The 21,265-nt window shown below is 48.1% G+C and overlaps 1 protein-coding gene across 18 annotated transcripts in view; it reads left to right on the top strand.

Moving 5' to 3' along the window:
• Window positions 1–13,191, top strand: part of HIVEP3 (HIVEP zinc finger 3) — a 302,477-nt gene extending 289,286 nt beyond the window's left edge. For 16 of the 18 annotated variants that reach the window (XM_080566580.1, XM_080566583.1, XM_080566588.1 and 13 more), the window contains 2 exons: window positions 3,241–4,301; window positions 6,862–13,191. In XM_080566580.1, coding sequence (XP_080422706.1) covers window positions 3,241–4,301; window positions 6,862–7,755 — 1,955 coding nt within the window. In that variant the 3' untranslated portion in view covers window positions 7,756–13,191. Of the gene's footprint in view, window positions 1–3,240; window positions 4,302–4,936; window positions 6,326–6,861 lie in introns of those variants that run through there. The other 2 variants (XM_080566584.1, XM_080566585.1) reach the window with 2 other exon arrangements.
• Window positions 13,192–21,265: the final 8,074 nt, after the last annotated feature.

The raw sequence follows: 21,265 nt of genomic DNA on the forward strand, positions 1-21,265 counted from the left end.
AGAGCGCTCAGCAGAAATGTTGGGGCTGTCAGCTGGGGGACTTCTGTTTGGCCGTCGTTAAATCACTGCTCGCTAATTGTGGCTGAGCACGTGGTTGTTGGACACCTGCTAAGCCCACCGAGGGAAGGTCCTGCGGGGGCTGCAGAGGGACGGGAGCCCACGAGCTTTCGGAGAGGACTCCTCTCGCCGTGTTGCTGTTGGCTGCGCGGCAGCTTGCTGGAATGTGTTGTGCTGTCTGGGCTGTATTGCATTATGCAAGCAACCCGTGTAATTTTAGAATTACGAAAAATATACAGTCCCCATTTCCTCCCATTGATGAAGACCATTTGTGTTTGTGTAAAGGGGACAGCCTGCCAGGAAGGAATGCAGAAAGGTGAAATCGGGAAGGCACGGTGTCAGAGGAGCATTTCCTTTCTCTCCTTCCGTCTTCTTTCTCACCTGGTTAAAGCTAACACTGGACTTTTGCTGAAATTTCACATATTCTGCCTCGTGAGTCAGGAGGCCTTTTGCTCATAAATGCCAAGTAAATACTAAATAAAACAGCCAACTGGAAGGTCGGAAGATTGTATTTGGTACTGTAATAGTTGGGGGTATGTGGATGGATGACAAAAGAATGCAGAAATGGTGCATGAGGAATCAGAGATCACAGCTGTGTCGCGCATCCCCAGCTCTCAGTGTAGTGGGTTGGAAATAGCCTCCCCTGTGTAAACACACACTGTCGTCTCTCTTCTTCCTGAAGAGGCTCAGAACAGAGCCTAGCGATGAGTAGTTTAATTAAAAAAGCAAAGAAAAAAAAAAAAGTGGCTATTTTCATGTGCAGGAATAGTGCTGCACTCTCCTTCGGGGGCAGGCAGGCAGGGAGCAGCAGTTCCTAAAGCTCCCTGGATTATTTTAAACTTGAGTTGTATTTCACTTGATTGTTTTGATTTCTATTTAAGGGGCAGGGGAAAGAAGGGGGTGTTACTATAAAAGGAGATTGGAGCATAATTCTTCACTATTGCACTGGTTTTGCTCGGTGTGACTGTACCAGTGTGGTGGAATACCACGAGGATAACACAAACATAATGAGATGGCATGCAGAGCCCTCAAAGGCATTGATGGGGCACATTTTCCCTCCCTCCCTCTATCCCTTACCCCCAACCTCCAGTCTTCTCCTGCCATGCCCTTCCTCTCCCCATCAGCTCAGCAAAATGCTTCTGTGCTGCAAGCAGCCAGGGCTGCTGGTTCAGGCCTGAGCTCTCTGCCCACATGGAGCATGTTAGGAGGCCAAAGCAAAGTCCCTTTGGGATGCCCCGGGACTCACCGAGCCCTTCCCCTCTGTGGGAAATGCAAACAACGTCCCAGTGCGCAACCGGCTTCACGTTTCCCTCACTCTGTCCTTCTGACCTTGCTGTCTGTCCTGGCCAGCGCCTGTCTGTACTGCGACTGGGGCCAAAAAAAAGGAGACCACACAGGAGAAGGCTCTCCGGGCCTGACACCATGCAGCAGGGGCTGAGGCCGGAGCTGTCTGTCCATCCCTATGCCCACAGATGTCAGCCCCCCAAGCCAGAGGCAGGGACTAGCTCGTAGCTCTGGTGGTGAGATATATTCCCTTTCCAGGCAAGAAATGTGCGCAGTTCACCCCAGAGCCGGGAGAATGAGTCTTTTGGAATAATATTTGTTCTGAAGTCAGTTCCTTTGGGAGTTTGCAAACAACCCGCTGCTGGATCCTGGGTCCAGCAAACACCATCGTTATACAAGCATTGCACAATGCAAGCCAGCCTCTTGGTGGAGAGCTGCTAAATACATGCCTTGTTCCACTAGGGTCTGAGGGTTGCCAAATACTTCGTGAGCATTTACAGGTAAGGCCCCGTTATTCAAAGTAAACTGAATTAGGCATTTATCCACAGATCACAGGGACTTCTCCCTGTGTGGCCACGTTGCCTTCTGAAAGCCACCCTGCCTGCTGCAAGCAGGTGTGGTCCAGCCTCTGCGTTAACTCCACTGAGTTTCCCTTCTGGCTCGTCCTGCTGATGGCAGCCCTACATGGAAAACTGTGTCAGTGTCCATCGGAGGAGGAGCAGCGTCCTAGGATGAACTGATGGGGAGGAGAAGCCAGCAGTGCTGCAGTTAGCTGCCTGGCTCCGTGCAGGTGTCCAAGCAGCAGCTAGGCTCTCCCCTTGCAAAGCAGGGAGCAAGCGTGTCCCATCCGCACTGCACCCACCGCCTTGGTGCTGGGCTCATGCAGAGTTCGAGAAATTGGTATTTTCTTAGCCCCTCCAGAGCAGTGGGAACTTGCAGAAAAGCCTCCTGACAGCACGATTTTGTTGAGCTACAGTGACATCCAGTGGCTGTTCCCGACGGACCTCTTCAAGCTGAACTTTCATTTTTCTAGCATCCACTGCACATCTGTCATGGGAAAATGCAGGTTTTCTCTGCGCAGAGCAGAGGGTGACAGCAGCGATCTGCTTGCAGGCTTGGTGCCCATCTCAGAAAGCTTCTGCTGGCTCTTCAAGTAGAAGAGAGATACTGCATTTTATATATACAGGCAGATAGGTTTCAAATTCTTTGGAATTTTCTTTCTGTATACTCCGCTCTGTTTACAGACTCTTATTATCAAAGCATCACGATGTGAGGCTTCCCACAGACATGTCTGCATCATAATTGGGAAAAACCACAGAGGTTCTTTCAGCGCTGTTGTTTGCATTTTTAATAAAAACCTGTCTTGCTAATCTTTAAATGTCATGTTATCTAGACAGGACAAGGCCCAACACATTGAAGATGAGAGCTGTCATCCCAGCAGCCTTTCTGTGCTTTAGCAGCTGTAGACATTTTGTGGGCACAATTACAACAAATAGCTGTAAAAAGAATGTCAAAGGATGATAGTGCTGCTGTTCTCCTAATCTAGCCAGAGCTTTTTTTCGTTCCTGAAGAAAGGCAGCCAGGCTGTGTGATGTTGTACAGCAGAAGCAGGGGCCTATGGCAGAGCAATGGCTGGAGCCAAAATTTGGGCAGAGGAGGTGGTCGCAGTGGTGAGATTCACTGAGCTCAAAGCGGTGAAGGCACTGGGACCATCAGGAGCAGAAGTGGAACAGAGGGCAAAGCTGCAGGCTTCAAAGTGTGAGATGACTAGATCTAGGAAATAACTGGGTCCTCCCTGCTCTCGTCCCATTAGAACTTTTGAGCAGATTTAGCACAAAACCAGCTTGTGTCTGTTTGTGTGTCTTACGCTCTCTGTTTTGTGTATGCCCATCCCTGCAGGAACCAGTGAAGACCTATTCCAGGACTCTGAGGGGCGGGAGGGATCTGAGCCTATCGAGGAACATCAGTTTTCAGACCTAGAGGAATCTGACGATGATGATGACAATGAAGATGATGAAGATGAGGAGGAAGAGGAGAGCCAAGATGAGCCACCTTTAAAGTTGCCGGAAGGCAAACATACCGGCCCACCAATGCACTCTTTAGGTGGCTCTCCATCTTCTCAAGAGGAAGGCACCGAAACAGCATTGTCCTTAGCCCAAGAAACTGTTTCCAGCAGCCAAAAAGTAGGTGAAGGCCAGCAGGCCTCCTCCTCTGGGCTGGAAACCAAGTGGTCAGCAGACGGCAGTGACGTTGCTGTGTGCCACAGCTTCTTGAGTCTCCACAGACCAGCTTTGACTTCCACCGAACAATTGGCTTCTGCTGAAAGGGAGTCTGTCACAAGGCCACAGATGTCCTTAGCTATGGACCTGTCAACCTCAAAAGACACCTCCCCGAGAAAAAGGTGGTCTCCGAGCCAGGACTCTGGCAGAGGTGGTGGCAGCAGCAGACCAATGCTAGCCAGAAAGCACCTGTTAACCAAAAATGAAACTTCACCGAAACGGTTCTCACCAACAGGAGAGCTGTCCTCTCTAAGGTGCCTGTCTCCGGGGAGAGGGTTGTCTCCTTGCCAGCGCGTCTCTCCCAGGAGGGAGGCATCTCCCCTGAGATGTGTGTCACCAAGACTTGAGCTGTCACCCAGCAGGCATCTTTCCCCGAGAAGAGAGTTGTCCCCAAGAACATACCTTCCACCAGAAGGGGATGTCTCCCCTGTGAGGCACTCGTCTCCGAGCAGAGAGATGTCATCAGTCAGATATTTATCGCTGAAGAAAAGCATGCCCCCAGGCTGTTCAGAGTCACCTAGGTATCCATCGCCTGGGAAAGAGGACTTGCCTGGTACAAGCAAATTAGCAGCAGATGACAAAGTTCAAAGCTCATATCAAGCCCAGCATGGAATATTATCTTCGATGCCTCTACCTCACAGGTTCTTTGGCAAAAACGTACAGCTCTATGAGTCCAAGCTGGTAAGTTCAAGCCCCTCTTGCCCTCTAATACGTTCTCTGGTATGTTTTTTACCGAACCTTGCAATGCAGAAGTGCATAGTGTCTGTAACTGTGACTGATGTCGCAGGTAACCCAGGGAAGAGTGACAGTGGACCACAATGTGTTCTGCCCCTGCTGGTCTGGTCCCATTAGAAGGGACAAATAAAGCTGTCCCTTCTCCAAGGGGCTATTTACTCTCCCTGAACCGAGCTGTTCTTGCTTTTCCTCCCGAAGAAAGCAGTAAGGATGTCCACTTAATAATGTCTGAAATCGTCGCAAAGAGACTTTTTCCCTGGGAATTTCAGACCTATTTCTTAGATTTCACCAGATTGGGTGAAGCTCTACCCACTTTTCCATGGTCAGTGACCTGAACCAGATTTGGGCTAGCCAAGGGTCTTACACCCTGTTGCTGACTCCTGGGCTATGTGGATGTGTAGCCCCCTCTGTTAGATTAACTGCTGAGAAATGTTTGTTTGGACATCTCTGATTTCATCTCACTTCTCTCTTCAGCACAGAGAGGTGCTTCCCACTGGGTCCAGAAAATTATTTAATCTCTCTGCTGGACATATCAAATCCTATGGGTAAAGGAAAATTACATGTTCCTCCCACTGCTACAGGCAAATTAGACGTCGGGTTTGGTGGAACGTTAAGAGATCTCCCATTTCTGCTGATGTGCCTGGCTCTCCTGTAATTTATGCTGATGAACATGAGATCCAGTTGCTGGAGTTGCTCTGCTGTGAAACTGGTGTGAGGAGACACTCGAGCCCTTAGGGCCTGCCCTGGGAAGAGAGAGGCCTTTATCCAGCCCTCGGAGGACCGGTCGCGGCAGATGCTGACCCAGGTCTTCCCCAGAAAAACCACGCTGCCCAGTGTGCGTTTCTCCCGTGTCTTTGACAACGTTCCCTCTTTTGGTGCTACCTTCCTTCTGCTTTCCACTATGAGTGTTTGCCTTACCTTCCCAGAGGCCATCAGATATTTTAGGCCAACGCTTTTACCTACTTTAATGCTGTTTCCCTTCCCTTTTGATTAACTTTCTGTGGTGAATCTCAGGGCTGTGGAAACCCCAGTCCTTCAGCTATAAACCATCTCTGTCAGGGAAACTGCCCACCGCTACTGGTCGTAGCAAATCCTCTAAGCTCTCTAGTCCACAGTGAGAGACAGCAGTACCTACCCCTGCTTATCTGCCCCTTCCCACCTTGTTACTTACGCTCTCACCCGCATACCTATTTCCTCCATTGTCCTGCTCCTCTTACACACCCAAACTCGCCTCTGTTGCTTCTTTCCATAGCAACTATGAATTTTCCTCTCATTGCTGAGATGGACAGCTAGGCTTTCGTTGCAAAATTACATTCCTGTTAAGGCCACAAGAGGCAGAAAGATCAGAGCTGGGTTTGTTGGATACCCACATGGAGCTCAGTGTCCTTTATGGTAATGGTGTCCATCACTTGGAAACTTGAAGATGAGCTGAGCTTAGCTTGAGCATAAGGCTTTTGTCCAGGTCTGTGCATCAGGTCTCACCGTGGCCACGTCTTTTCCCACTGGCTCCTGCTGCAGGTAGCCTCTCCTCCTGATGGCTGTTTCACCAGTGAGAGGATTTGTTTGGGGTTTCCCAGCACCCTTACAGTGATTCTGCCAAGACCGTGTGGATAAGTGACGTTTAGGAAGCATTTGATTTTGTAACTGCTGGCCAAGTAATCGCTATCTTCTGTGGCTTTTGCTTTCTCTCTCAGTCTCTCTTTTGCTGCCTTCCTCTGCCACCTCTTCGTAGAGATCCAGCTCAATTCTCCATAGTTCCACAGATTTGCCCTCCAGTGAATCCTCAAACCATATAACCCCATCTTAATGGACAGTTTATTTCAGTTTCTGTTGCTTCCTCTTCTTGGGAGTCCTGTTTAGGGGTTTAGTTATAAGCTCATCACTAATTAATCCATTTCTGTTTAGCCACATATCTCTCCATGATGTACATTAGGAAACTATGTGAAGCACCGGGAGAGAAAGAGGAAAAGGTAAATTGGTAGGGTCTTAACCCTTGATTTCTACAGACCACACCATGAGGGTGGTGGTGGGGACCACACTGTTGGGTGTGCTTTTTGTTCATGCTCTCTCCCTCAGTCCAAAGCATCCTTGCAATTAGCACCTGTAAGGATGTAACGTTGCTTTAGTAAAATGCAATAAAAACTATTAATATTGTTCTGGGTGCTGAGAAAATCCATGTACCAAAAGGGATCCGAGGATGCTGGGAATGCTGGCATCCTCTGCTGGGGTTTCAGAGGCCACTCTGATAAAGAGCCAGGCCTGAACCAAAGCCCTGGGTCTGTGCCCTAACAGACTGTGTGCATTCGTGTACCCAGAAGGCAAATGCCGCGGGCTCTCTTGCTCCTTAAGGGTTTGGAGTCCCGAGCCTCCCTCAATTGATTGATCTCCCTCCAAATTAAAATTAAATGTTAACCGAATCGATCCTTATAATGAGCATTAATGATGCTAGTGCTGTAACGCATGCATTGCATTGATTTGGCTGTTTCTTCTTCCCTGTCCGGTGCAGAAGATAGAACCGAGAAGCCCAACATGCTCACCTGGCGTCACGCAGCCCGTCTGCTCCAGACCCTTGCAGGCACCTCATGAAATACACGTCCACGCTCCCAGCCGAGGGGAAGAGAATGTCTTCAGCCACCTCCCATTGCATTCACAGCAGCTCGCGAGGACCCCGTACCCCATGATTCCCATTGGGGGCATCCAGATGGTCCAGGCAAGGCCAAGCACCCATCCCAGCTTGGTACCCAGCTCAGTCGTGTCCTTGCAAGGGGGATACTTTGCATCTGGCAGCAGTGGCTTCGCGGAATTCAGCCAGGCTCCCGAGAGGGACGAGGAACCGCAGGTCCCGCAGGAGCCTTCATCGGCATCTGTCTCCCCGGTTGCAAAAGTTTCTAAATACACGCTGTCCCCAGAGCCCACGAGCAGCAGTTACTTGGAAGAGAAAATGAGGACTAGTGAGCTTCAGCAAAAGACAGACCAGGAGGAATACAGGGTAAAAGCGTTCGCCGAGTCCAGCCACGCCAAGCAGGCGGGCTGCTCGGCATCCCCAGCCAGCCCCAGCACAAACGACGAGCACTCTCCAAAGCCTTCGACGAGTGGGGACGACCCCTTGAAAAAACCGGGCGAGAAGCAATGTGGCAGCTCAAGCACTTCTTTGGAATCATCCTGCATTTTCATCTCAGATCTCCCTGCCCAGCCTTTAGACCGGAGCAGCAGCACCGGCTGCCTCTCAGAGCCCTCCGCCAGCCACCCGCACGCCCACCCGTTGTCCGTCCGGAGGAGGAACCTCTCCGGAGAGCCCAGCCGCCCAGGGGGAACCTCCAGGAAGAGCAGTCCACACCTAGAGCACGCAGATTTAGGTCAAACTCAAAAAAAGGTGGATGAAAACACGGGAAGTACTTAAGCCTCCACCATCTGTTCCACCTTTAGGCTTCCTATGTAAAATCAACAGACATTTTCAACACTATTTCCTTTAGTATAATCATCGCTATAAGAAGCACTCTAGTGAATGACCAAACCCATGGAAGATTCCTGGTTTTCTTTGTCCCAGTCTGGTATTATCTCCACATGTATGCAGTTACTTGTGCCTTTTTCTATACCTTTTGTTGCTTGAAATGTACAAAAATGTTTGAGGCTGTGAATATTTTTTTAGAGTTTTTTGGAAAGGGGTTTGTTAGACCTTGTCTTTTTTGCCATTTAGGTGTGCGTTATTATGGGCCTGAGAGATGCAGAAAGGAAAGGGTTAAGCATTTTAAGAGGAAGAAGATGCACTGAAAACAAAAACAAAAACAAAAAAAACTTTTTTTATATTGATTAAATGATTAAAAAGAAAACCAAACCCTTGCTCCTGTGTACAGAAGTTTATGATTCGTATTTATTACATGCTTTATTTAATTCTCGCAAAGTGCTTGTTTTTTTTTTTCTCGCATCCCTCTGATTGCCTATGGTTGTGCTTTAAACACTTGAGACTGCTTTACATTTGAAAAACGTGTTTACCCTGAACTTGTAAATGAAACTAGCACTTCCTCGAGGAGGGGGAGGTTTGTTCCCCGTGAGAGAAATTTTCACTCAAAAATAAAAAATAATTGTGAGCATCTCTCCCTCCTGCAGAACCCATCAAAGCACTTTTTAAAAAAGGGACACACACATTAAAAAAAAAAAAAAAAGAAAAAAAAAAGAAAAAGAGAAGTTCTTCTTCAAAGATTTTACTGCAAGAACGTAGGAATGTATCGAATGTAACCCCGGTGCCAGGACTGGCCTCCTGCTTGCTTTAATCCTGCCATCCCACGCCCGGCATCACCCGGCAGAGTCCTGCGTGTGCCTGAGAGCCCTGTTCTGGGCTCTGGAAGCCCCCTGTAAATGCCCAGCCTTGCTTTAAGGGTGGCAGTAAACGCTCAGCCTTGTGATCATTTTTCCTCTATAGTTTTTAAGTCGTGGACAAGCTCCCTCCATCCCCACTCAGCCCAGGCTGGTTTTGCTTCGCTGAGCTTTAGGGATGCCGGAGGAGTTTGTGCTCTGCTCTGTAACTCCTGACTTACTGTGCCCGATTTTATTTGTATTTATTTATTTAAACAGAACACCACAGATGTAGCCCTTATTGCGCAGATGAGCCCTGTTTTGGTGTTTTGGAAGGAAAAGTTACAACGCTGAGCGGTTAGTGTTTGCAGTCGGCTTGTTCGGCATGCATGGTAACTTTTTCCAGAGCAGATTTTTCACTCTGACCATCCGTGGCGGAGCAATGGCCTCTACTGCCAATAGATGCGATACCAAATACAGAGAGACCCGATGGAGCCATTCCTCTCCGTCACGTCAACATGCTTTTTAAAATACAAATCTTCGATACATGTTCGCCCTAGCAGACAGCAGGCTCTTTACTACTTCAGAGGGTTTTCTGGTCTATGTAATGGAATCTGTACAAACCTTTTATTTTATTTTATTTTATTTTAACAAAAGAAAAAAAAAAACAGAGAGAGATATGATAAAAATATTTAACCAGTGGACCAGTTCTTTCTTCTTTCAGAGCTGTTCCAGGTTATCGGGTACGTAATACACTTTTTTTAAAAAATAAAAAAAATAAAATTAAAAAAAAAATAATCAAAGAAAACCCTGAATGAGAACATATTTCCTTGCCAGACTTGATGAGCTATGAACTGTTCCCGTTTCATGGGCAAATACTATAGTTTTTTTAATAATCTGTGATTTTAATTTTTATTTTTTTGCTTTTCTTGTAAAGGGAATTAAGTACAAAAGAAGATATCATGGAAATAACATTAAGGCTGTGACACTGACCAAAACAATGTCCAGAACCCACTTCTACCTTAATTAGCACTTTTATTAAGTTTCCCTTTTTCCCATCTACCCCTCTCTGGCCCCCAGCCTGGAAGCTGGTCCTGCTTTCAAAGCCAGCCAGATCCCAGGGCAGAAGCCAAGGGCTGTGAGTTCAATTCAGCCCAGCATCTCTGCTCAGAGAAACTCCTAAGCACCAGCTTAAATCCTCCTTGCTTTAACAGCATTTGAGTGTGTGCTTAGTACCGAGATGCCTTGGAGCGGGCTGCTCAGCCCTGGTCGCGGCGAGCATCCCTGGTTACCATCTACCCCTCCAAGTCCAGCGCCAGGTTTGAATTTCCTGGCTTCTGCCACTTTTTTCCCCCCTTGCCCTTGTCACACTCTTAACATTATTCCAAGGTAGCTTTTTGTATTTAATTTTTTAAAAATATATATACATATATATATATAGAAACTGTACATAAAGAAAAACAATGCAGCAGTTGTGCACTCAGCATCCTGTTTTCATTAGGTGCATTTGATACGAGCTTTGGGCTAGATCAAATTTGCTCAGTTTCTTTCTGTAACTATATTGTAATCCTTGACCTGTTGATCCTTGGCACAGGTAGGTTTTTTTTGTGTGTTTCTTTTATTTTTTATTTTTTTCCCCCTCCATCATTTCTGAACAGAGGGGGGGGGAAAAAAAAAAAAAGTCTACCAAACTCCAGAAACCACTCAGTCCATTGCTTTCGTTTTGTGTTTTTATTGTTATTTTATTTTTTATGATTTTTTTAAAGCTTTTCCAGACGCTCAAGATGAGTGGAAGCATTCTGCATCTCAGCTGCAGGGCGTCGCGGCTGGCACTGCACGGGGCGCAACTGCCTGGCTGCCTTCGCGTGCATCTGAAAAGCGGGGAGAGGCGGGAAGGGGCCGTGCAGCTGCGAGATGCTCCCTGGATCGTGCCCCACTCAGATCCTGCACCCACCAATGGCAGCCACGGAGCGGGTGCGTGTGGGGACAGCTGAAAACTCAGGAGCAAGGCGAAAAAAGCCACGCTGAGTCTCAACCTGGTTCAGCTTCCCAGCGCAGCAGCTGCAGGCACGGCGGGGAGGCTCTGGCTGGGGTGAAATGGTGCTTCATGCGATACCTAACGGGCGCAATATGGCCTATTATAGGCAAAAAGAATCATTATATATATATATATATATATTGATATTTAAGGGCTAATTATCCCGCTGACAGCTCAGAGCTCCGCAGGAAGGGCGTCCTCCTCTGCGCCGGCACCAGCATCTCCGTCTGCGGGCAGGGCGGGCGTCCCTGGGGGCTGCTCCATCCCTGCCGTGCCATCACAGTGTGACCTTGAGCAATTTGGGGATCCCCTCAGCCTCGTACTCAGCCAAGGAGAGCGGCGGTGTGGCTCCGCTTGCTTTCATTGAGTTGCACCTTATTTGTGGTGGGGCTGAAGACCCAGCTATCCCTGGTGGCTGCATTTCCTACCTGGAGCACCCGCCAGCTTCTCACTTGGTGAAACCTTTTTGCAAGTCACAGCTTTTAATATCATTTTGTCTGTCCAGTCTGTCCGCAACATAGGGATGATAAATTTGGGTTTCCCTTCCGCAAGGGCTGCAGGGATGGATAAGTTTATATCTGCGCAGGCACTTTGCAGAGGCAGGCAGCAGCATTGTTTTTAAGAGAATGTATTAATCATGCAAGTAGGCAAATTAAAAACCAAAGGCCGACCTTTACTTTTCATCAGCAGGTGGAAATAACATCTCCTGCTTTTCTTCTGGCAGAGCTTCTTAATTTATAGTCAGTGAAGGCACATGGCCACTGGCTGCTCCTCCGTGTCTGGTGGGTCAGCCAAAGCCCTGCTCCGATATTCCCATCCCTGACAAGCTGCTTGTGAAGTGCCCATGAATGCAAGTACTCAATGGTAAACGGATGCTCTGGCATCCAAAAAATTCATTTTGCGAGGAGAACTTGGCCTGTGCACTTGTATGTGAGCTTATGTGTTTCAGGAGTTTCAATAACGTCTTTTTCCTTAGAGTTAAACATAAATTTAGATTCTTTTATCAAGGTTAAAGAGTGATTTGCAGGACAGAGCAGACCACGGGAGGAGAGGGGGGCAGCTGGCTCCCCGAATGCCCCCGTGCCTTGAAGTAGGTCCCTGTCACCTCTAATTAGTCACAGGTTGTTGGCTGGATACCCAGGAACTGCAGCAGGAAACTCTTAAGAGTCATGATGAAGTAGCTCTGACTTTATGGCTTATGACTGGGAAATGTATTCCGTCACCTGCTCCTAAGGGGGGACATTTCCCACCCGGGTGTCTATAGGGTCTCACTCCTCGGTGGGGCTGGCTGATAAACCCACCCACCTGTCCCCACCAGTGCGCTCACTTGACCCCATCGAGGCCATGGAGGAGGACAAATTTGGGTGCCTGACCCCTCCTTGCAGTCAACCAGAGTAAAGCATCCAAGCGTCCTTCGAGTTGTTGCCCATCAGCTCCATCGGAGCCACGTCAGGCCCACCTGGCCACCTCCCGTCACGTCTCCTTAACCTCCACCAAAAAAAATCTGCAGGTCGGTTGGGTTTCCCTTAAGCCAGCTTTCATTTTTGCCTGGTTTTTGTTTCAAATCCACAAAAATAACATCTGAACAAGCAATATACTTGGTCACACTGAAATCATTAAAATTATTCCAGTTTCCATGCAAAATCCTAGACAATTTGATCTAGCCCTTTTCTGGTGTTTTTTGCAACAGTTTTTCATTTGCTTACTTGGTTTCATCACGTGTTTTTCTTTTTTTTCTTTCTTTTTTTTTTTTTCTTCCCAGTATTTCCATCTATTGCACAGTATTTACAAATAAAACCATATTGTAAATATTTACACAAAAAAAGTAAAAAAAAAAAAAAAAAAACAGTCCTGATGGCATAAAACCAATCTGTTTTCATTACTGAGATATGATGGCACTTACGATCACTTTAGTAAATGTAATGTAAAAAATAATAATAATAATAATAATGTGTACGCAAATTTAATATACATGGTCTCATGTAAGATAAATATTTGCCTTTTTTTCTAAAAGGTGTATGTATTCTGTAAGTGGAATAGTCTGTAGAAAGTTTCTATATGTTCTTAAAATGGCAATACATTCCAAAAAAAGGTACTGTAAATATGTACAGCGTACAATGTAATTTGGTAGTTTTGCCTGTAATTTTATTTTAATTCCAGTTTCTACACTTGCATCTTGCAATGTCTGTATGGTTATATCAGTGAAAAAAAGAAAAAAAGAAGAAAAAAAAAGAAAAAACGAAACAAAAAAACAGGTAAAAGCACAGTCTGATGTAAAAAAGAAAAAAAAATCAAAAAAAATTAAAAAGACAAAAAACAAAAAAAGAAGAAAAATACTCAGTATTTGATGTTTGTGACCCTTATTGTAAATGACATCTGTACTGTGAATGAGAAGTTTTTACAAGTATAATATTGCCTTTACTACAGCTCAGATTGTCTGCTCAGTCTGAGCATATTTTTAAAAAAATAGCATGTTGGAATAAATTTTAAAATCCCAACATATTACTACTTGCATGACTGGCAGTCTTTAATTTCCATTTTATTTAACTCAGTCGGAAACCCAGGCTGTGAAACGACAGAGGCAAATTCGGATAACCCCCCGCTAAGCTCCAGGTCCCGCATCCCAGCCCTCCCCCTGAAGCGCCCCAGCTGCCCCGACAGAAATGCCATAATAAATGCGTTTTTTAGTATTCCCTCCTTGTGGTGCAGGGCAGTGATGCAGAGGATGCTCTGCAGAGGCTGGACCCAACTCAGTGCACAGATGGGGGCGGCAGCAGCACTGGGGTGGATTTTTTTTTTTTTAAGCAGTGCCCCCCAAACCTGGGGTGCTGCACAGCATCTGTGCCTCCTCACCTCCCCACACTGTCCTCTCTCCCCGGGTCTGTCTGTCCTTCTGGAGGCGATTCGCCCCGCTGTGTCCTGCCCGTGTCAAACCCACGGAGGGCCTGATCCAGCTGGCCTGGCCCGGCGAGGCTGCGCCCCAGCCCCAGCTCCCAGCCAGGGGGACGTGGGGAGCCTTTGCAAGCCCCAGTGGTGCTCCAGGCTCTGTCCCACCAGGCTGTTGGGGCATCTACAAAATAAAAACCAGGGTGTTGTGGAGCAGGGAGGGAACCTGCTCCTTTCTTCTTCCTCCCTTGGCTGCTGGCAGTACCCCAGGACCTACACAAACCCCAGCACCCCCACAAACCCCAGCCTTTCTGCTCCTGCTCTCCAGCTGGTGCAAGGCTCCGTGTATGCCTGAGGCCAGGTCACCTCCAGCACTGCTCCTGAAATGAGCATGGCCATTACAAAAAAAGAAAGAAGAGCCCGTGGTTTCCCCCTGCTACTCGTCCTTCTGACGAAGCAGGCAGCCTTCAGCCCATCCACTCCTTTCTGCTCCAGTAAACCCTCGCGGGCAGCTTCCCACCGTGCATCCTCACCCCGTCGCCTCTCGCAGTCTGACCAGCCTTTGATGGACGTCTGCAGACGAGTTCAGAGACAAAAGCAGGGGAACAGCGGGGGGAGGCTTTGCAAAATAGGTCAAGGAAGGCAATCTCTGTCTGATTTCTGGCAGTGACCAGGCAGCTGGGGCTGCACCAGCCAGCATAACCAGCTGCTCCGTGTCCAAACATCAGAGCCCGCAGCTGGAATATTTGGCTCCGCCGGCCCTGGTTTCTGAGCACGGTGGCTGTGCTGGATGAGCGAGATGAGGGAAGGAGTGGGGAAGCTCACCTAGTCCCCGTTAAGTCTCACAAATGCCACACTTACGCGTGACCAGGAAGGAGAGGTGGTGGTAGTGGCGTCTCCAACCTCTGCCCTCCTCCTCTCCAGCTTTGTAACAATTACTGCTCTTTCATTTAATTGCCAGCCAGGCAGAATGTGCCAGTCCCCTACACTCAGCTTGGGGAGCAGGCAACTGCTCCTTGCCTCAGTTTCCCCAGTTGCAGATAGTAATAGTCATACAGCTATAAAAACTCCAGTGGTTAAAGTGTATGCAACAGCAAAGGCTAAAGCTGCACAAATTGGGTGACATCTCCCCAGGGGTTTCCTCATGCTGTAAGGGCTGAGGAGGCTTTGGGTGGTGGGTGCTGTGCTCTGCATCCTTGGGCACAGCTCTCCCTGCTCCACGAACTGGGGCTGTGCAAGGTGCATGAGGTGTGGCTCCAGCATTTTTGGTCCATGCATCCAAACAGACTCTGTGGGCTTGGGGAAATGTGTGAAAGTCAGGGCTCGGGGAAGATCAGGACCTTTATTACCCCAATAACACCTTGTATTTTCCTTTAGGGTAGTTGAAGGCAACGAGCATTGGCTGGCAGCTGCGCGATGGTGACGTTTGTTCCAGATATGCTGCCAGCCCCTCCAGTGTGTGCTTCAGCCACTGAATGGAGGAATCATTTTTCCTTTAAAGAGAAGAGTTTCTCCAATTCTTAAAACCAGAGAGGCTTTAAAGGCATCCAGAGCTGTCTGGAGAACGCTGCAGCTAAACCCTGCTAATCTCTCAAGCCTGGAACAAATTTGGTTTACGCAAATCTCCAGAGTGGCTCCAGTTCATCAGGTGTCCCGAGAAATTCCTCCCCCCTGAAAAGTCTTTGTTTTCTGGACACAGAGACCAGACATTTCCTCCCCTGTGAAGCCAAGTGTTGCAACAAAATATTCAGAGTCCTTTGGCTGCTGTTACAGGTCAGTTCCCACTGCGATGCAGTTGCCCATTGCATTCAGAAGGTTGTGACAGTACTGTAGGAAATCAGCACTTCTCTCTGGGAGTCTGAAAATTCCTCGGTTTGGAAATACCTGAGAGCTGCAGTGACGTGGCCTTCCCTTCTCCCCAGATTCAGACTTCCAGCAGCTTAGGAGCTTGACTCGGGAACCTAAAAAATATTATTTTTTGTTATAACCAGGTCTTTATGAGCACTGCAGGCATAACAGCACCTTTAGGAGCCTGATCCCTTCACTCCTTGACTTCTTGTAGGGCTCTTGGCTGAAGGAGGCAGAATACCGTGCCGAGGGGCTGAGTTGGAAGAAGTGGGTCAGCACCACTACTGGGAAGAGCTGATGAGTTTGTGCAGGGAGTGGCTGGTTTTAAGAAAATGATCTGTTTACCTGCAGTTGTTCTGCATTCTTGCACAGAGCTACACCAAAGGGAGCTGCCAGTGTGGGCGGAATAACCCAAGGGATAAGACAGGGAAAAGACCTGGGGACAGAGGTGAAGCAATGCCTCCGGGGAGATGCAGCAGGACAGAAGCCAAGATGGGCTGGAGGTGGGCATGGACAAATGTCCACACGATGAAGCAGCCAAGCCAGCGAGTTTTTGGTTAGGTTCTAGTTTTGTTTTTGTGCACTAGCATCAGTGCAAAGGTTGTGGATGTTCCCCGAGGGTGGAGCTGGCAAAGCTTGCTGGAAAAGAGCTGAGAAAGAGAAGTTGACAGCCACTGAGAAGAGTGTTGGTCTCTGGTCCTGGCATTGAAAGTCTGGGCTGAATGCAGCTCACACAAAGTTTACAAGGGATGAAGAAAGAGCACAGAAACCTGATTTTTTTGTTGATTTGTCTTGGTGCTCTGTATCCTATGTGCCTCTGGGTGTAGCAGCATCACCTTGCTGGGCTTGAATGTCTTCCATCAGCTGCTGGTTGCAGGGTGTCAGAAGAAATGCCTTTGAGGACTTGGAGGGTTTCCCCAAGCACTGGGTGGGTGCCCAGTTCCCCAGGTGCCTTGAGGGGCAGCTCTGGCTCCATTTGTGCTCCTGGTCTCTCTCAGAGCAGCAGTGCCCAAGCCATGGGAGCCTCTGGGACCGAAGCTGTCCCCTGAGCCAGCCCCTTCTTAGAGGAAGGAACTGCAGCTTGTTTCTTTGGACAGAGTGAGAAGGGCTCGTGCTTGGGAGCAAGATGTCCTGACATGGGAAGTGGCTTCATGGCTTCTGTGAATCCCTGCAGCTACGTTAACCATCCCTGCACCCTGCTGTGCGCTGGGACCCTTGTGGGATCCTGCCCATGCCTGGGGGTGCCGCTGAGTGGGGTTGTGCTTTACAGGGAAGAGAGGTACCCAGGGGATGCAAGGGGACAGGGAACCCTTCCCCAGGGGTATTGGGGCTCCCCACATCCCACTTCCCCTTGCTGGGGCTCAGACAGACAGAGGGAAGGATGTGGTAGGGGCAGAGGGAGGGGAGGAGGCAGCACGCCAGTGCATGAGGTGTGTGTGCCTGTGTCCCTCTGAGAGCTGGGAACATGGCAAAACACTTGGCAGGCGGGAGGCAGCCCCTGTCCCTCTCTGCCTGGGGGAGAGCCTTGGTCTCCTCCCCACCGCAGCCAGATGGCTCAGGGACCGAGCTGGTGCTTTGTCCCCCGAGGAGGTGTTTTTGCTGGAAGGGCTGGCACAGCCGCCACGGGCTGATGCTCGTTGTTATGACAACAGGAGGAGGATGCTGTGCGCGAGCGGAGCAGGGGAGGAAGGGAAGGGAAACGGATGGTGGAGGAGAAGGGCTTAGCCAGCAAGAGGTCAGGCATGGGGGCAGCAGGCATAGTGCAGGGATGGAGGACACCCTTGAGGATGCGGACATTACGGGGCGCCAGGAGGTTTTTGCGCCTTCCGTCTCATGACACCGCTGTGCACGGGAAGGGTCTGGGCATGCCTGCGATGCTGCGTGCCAGCAGCTGAAACCTTGCTGGCATCACACGCGCGGCTGTTGGGACCCATGTGGTGGGCACAGCCTGGGAAAAATCATGCCCAGTGCAACAGCCTCTGCTAATTATTGCAACAGATCCCTCATGAGGAGTGCTGGCAGCCGAAGCATGACTTCATTCTCCTTGCAGATATTTCTTGGAATGTTAGCAAGACAAATAAAAAAAAAAAATAAATCACCTAATAACAAAGTTTGTGTCCAGCTGAAGTCATCAGTACCCCCTCAGAGCCTCTCCTGCCTAAAAATAGGGTCAGCATAAAATCAAGGGATGGAGGAAGTTGCAGGGGTAAGTCCAGAGTTTCAGCTTGTGCTTTTCATTTTAATCAGGTGTCTCAGAATGTGTGTTCCTTTGTGAAGCTGCAGCTCCTGAACCCAGATGATTAAGTGAAAACTTTGGCTTTCGTCTTTGAAAAGATGCAAACAACCATATCCTCTGGGTTATGGAGGAAAACTTGGAGCCGTGGCCTCTGTTCTTGCTGAGAGGGATTAACCCATGACATTTGTAACTCTGCCACTGCCTTCCCATGAGCCCTGGTCACATCCTTCAGTGGTGTTACCCTGACACCTCTAAATTTTAACACACCTAAAGTCTTCAAGACCAGACTGGATTAAGCCCAGAATGACCTGGTCTGATCTCGCAGCTGACCTTGCCATCTACACCTTTCCAACCCGAATTATTCCACCCTTCTAAGTGTGAACATAAACGTGTGGGGAGGATGAAGGAGTTGGAGGTCCTCAGAAGCTACAGCAAGGGCAACACCCGCCTGACTTTGCACTGGGGCTCTGTGAGTCAACCGCATCCTACTGCTGCTACCCGCTCCTAGCTGTGGTGTTGAAAGGGCGCGGGTAAATTGCCCTTAGGTCCCATCTTTACTCAGGCAACCAGCAGCCAACTTAAACCTCACAAAACGCCTGTGAGATGAGTCAGCTTTATCCTTCCTTGCCTTACAGATCAGCTACAAAAACAACATGGTTTCAGTAAGAGTCAGTTGTGGAGCAGAACTTATTCAATATATTATTTATCTCAGAAGGCCCTCCTGAGCTTCAGCTGGTAGTCGAAAGGCAGCTTAGGCCACAGACATGCTCAGTTGTTTCATTCCTAAAGAAACGAGAGGTTCCAGTTGAAATATCTGGGTTAGGAGGTGAAATACTAAACTCCCAGAGAGAGCTGGGTTGGGTTCGTGGTCAGAACATTTGGTTAAACCTTTGGTCCTATAAATGCGTGAGCACTGGGAATTCCCGGGCATGTCTGCCACTGCTAGCACTGACTTTTTTCAGTCTTGCAATGCATCTGACTTACAGCTTCAGCTCCTGGAATTGAGTTATTAACTGAAAATGTTACTTTTCAATTTAAACAATAGATTTCTAAGAATCATGGCTGTGAAAAAAGCTGGAAATCATGACCTTACTGTTCCTAGTATAAGGAAAATATGAAGAAAGCAAAAGGTATTGTTCTTTTAACCTCATCACTTTGAAGACTTCATTTAGGACTTCTCAATACTCTGTGCCAACAGTGCCATGTCTGAACACTGAGCTTCAGTGGAGATCTCTAGTTTTAAAATATCTGTAACCCATTAGAATACAAAATTCTTATAGAAGTCAGACTAGGTGAAAATCAGGCTGTATTTTAAGGTAAGAATTATATTGAAGGCAGGTCTTCTTATATTTTTTTGATAAGCTCTCTATCAGTGTCTTTTAGTCTAGGGCATGTATGGCCCAGCTGGTGGCTGAGCAATGAAGGCACCTGAGCATCCTGGAAGTGTTTTAAATATTGACTGATCCTCCTCAGGGACAGATGGACCAGAAAGTCTCCTCACAGCTCATTTTCTACTCCTGCCTGACTATTTATCACCTGCTTTCTATCACATTTTCCCTTGACATGACACCCTTACAGAATGGATGTGTTGGGGCTCGGGGTTCAGGTTACAACATGGAAGCATCGCAGATGATTTTGTTCTATCCTTGAACAGGTATTTATTAGATGACGAAAAGCAGGATGACCTGTCTGCCTGTCCAGCTAGTATGGTTGACAAACAAATCTCAAATCTCTGGCCTTCCACTGTAATTTTAAAGACACCATCTTGTCCCATGCCTGAAGCACGTTGCAGCACACCATTACATCCCAGCTCATCCCAGTCTGTGGCTATGTTTGAAGAATTGTCACACACACTGCTTTAAAAAGAGGGACTATATTGTTGGCACTTTGTGTCTGTCTTCTTTTCAAACACCAAGCGGCAAATTCTAATACCATTCTTCACCTAAATAAAGACTCTGAACTCCTTCTTCAGAAACAAACCCCACAATTCCCAAATTCTCAGGCGGCACTAGGAGCTGGTGCTTTAAATTTTTCTCTCACAACCGAGCAAACAGCATGAGACCCACAGGCTGCTCACAGCAGAAAAAGTAATGGCTATTGCTAACAGCAAACCTATCTGCCTGGTGTTTTTATATATCTGTCTGGAGACCTAATAAGCACTGAATTGGTGTGTGATTTAATGAGTCAAACTTCAAAGCCGCTGTTTCAACACCTAATTCACTCATCTGGACTAATAACCAAAATGGGTGGCATTTTTTTTATTTCCTTCTGGCAATTTATTATTTACCCAGTTGTTTTACAGCTCCTAATTTAATAAGTGCAATAACCCAGGGGTACAGCTTCAGGAAGGAGAAGAAAGAGAAATCCTGCAGTCTCTCCTACGAACTGCTTTGGTGGACACCAGAAGTCCCATTATAACATTTTAGGTCTTTTGTGCCACTGGCAAGGAAGAGATTTTGAGCACTGTGCATCACCAGACAGCCTCCATTTCCAAAATGTGCCATCGAGCTGCTGAAATGGGAGAATGGCAGCGCTGGCTCTTCTCCTGTGGATTTGCATCAGCAGTGTTGAGTGTGGCTGGCCAGGCAGTGGAGAGATGCTGCTCTCCTGAACCAAGCCCAGGGACACCCCAAAATCCTGCTCTTTGAGCAGCATGGCTCAGTTTTGGGACCTCCTCTCTCTGCTTCCCCTTCCAGGGATGTGTGAGAGAGTGCAACAACCTTGTCTGAATGGTTTCTTTGTGGGTTAAATTTATGGCCACAAAATCCACTCTGTCTTCCAGCAAGGCTGAGGGGTATATCCCTGAGGATGACTCTAAGAGGTGTAGAGGACTTCCTAGTGGTGGATGATCAAGGGCAGAAGTTTCCAGGATCCTTCTAGGGACTTGCAAACAGTTCTGGGTGTGAAGGAGAGAGCCCCAAGCTCACTATGGTTCTTAACCTCTATCTGCCCAACGAGGAGGATAAATAAAAGATCTTTGTGCCCTTGCATCACCCTGACAGCTTCCACACTGTTGCATCATTCAGAATTGCCTGCTTGATCTTTTTGCTGGCTTCATCCCACCTGAAGCATCCTTTAGGTCATGCAGCTAACTGGGTCTCCTTGGGTATTTCTCAGTCAGGAGAAATCTGAGCACAGCCATCTCACTGAGATACCCTTCAGGTCGCAGGAATGATTACTCCAAGCTGTTGCACTGAGATACGCTTGGAGCACAATCCGACATATTCACAATAACCGCCGTCCTTCCCCTTCCACATTTCTCATTGCCGGGTTTCAAAGCACTTTTGCAGACATTAAAGAGCTGTTCCCCAGAACCCCAGAGGCTGCGGCTAAACTGAGCTTGCTCTGAAACGTTCCCGCTGTTGCCGTGATACCAGTGAGAGCTCACACCAGCCGCTAGCCTTTTTATTACAGCCTAAAGTAGCTCAGAGGTTAGGTCATTTTACAGATAAAGGACTCAGCCAGAGATCCTACTGCTAGCCACTGGCAGAACAAGGGATGCTGCTTGGGATTCATCATCTCTTCCAGCAAACCCACGTCCTCCTTTTTGTGCCCGCCCACCTCCCCTCGGCTTATTCATCCTTTGGGCACTGGCCGTGCTCTTTGCAA

Source organism: Anser brachyrhynchus (genome assembly GCF_964034855.1).
Source record: "Anser brachyrhynchus genome assembly, chromosome: 24".
NCBI lineage: Eukaryota > Metazoa > Chordata > Aves > Anseriformes > Anatidae > Anser > Anser brachyrhynchus.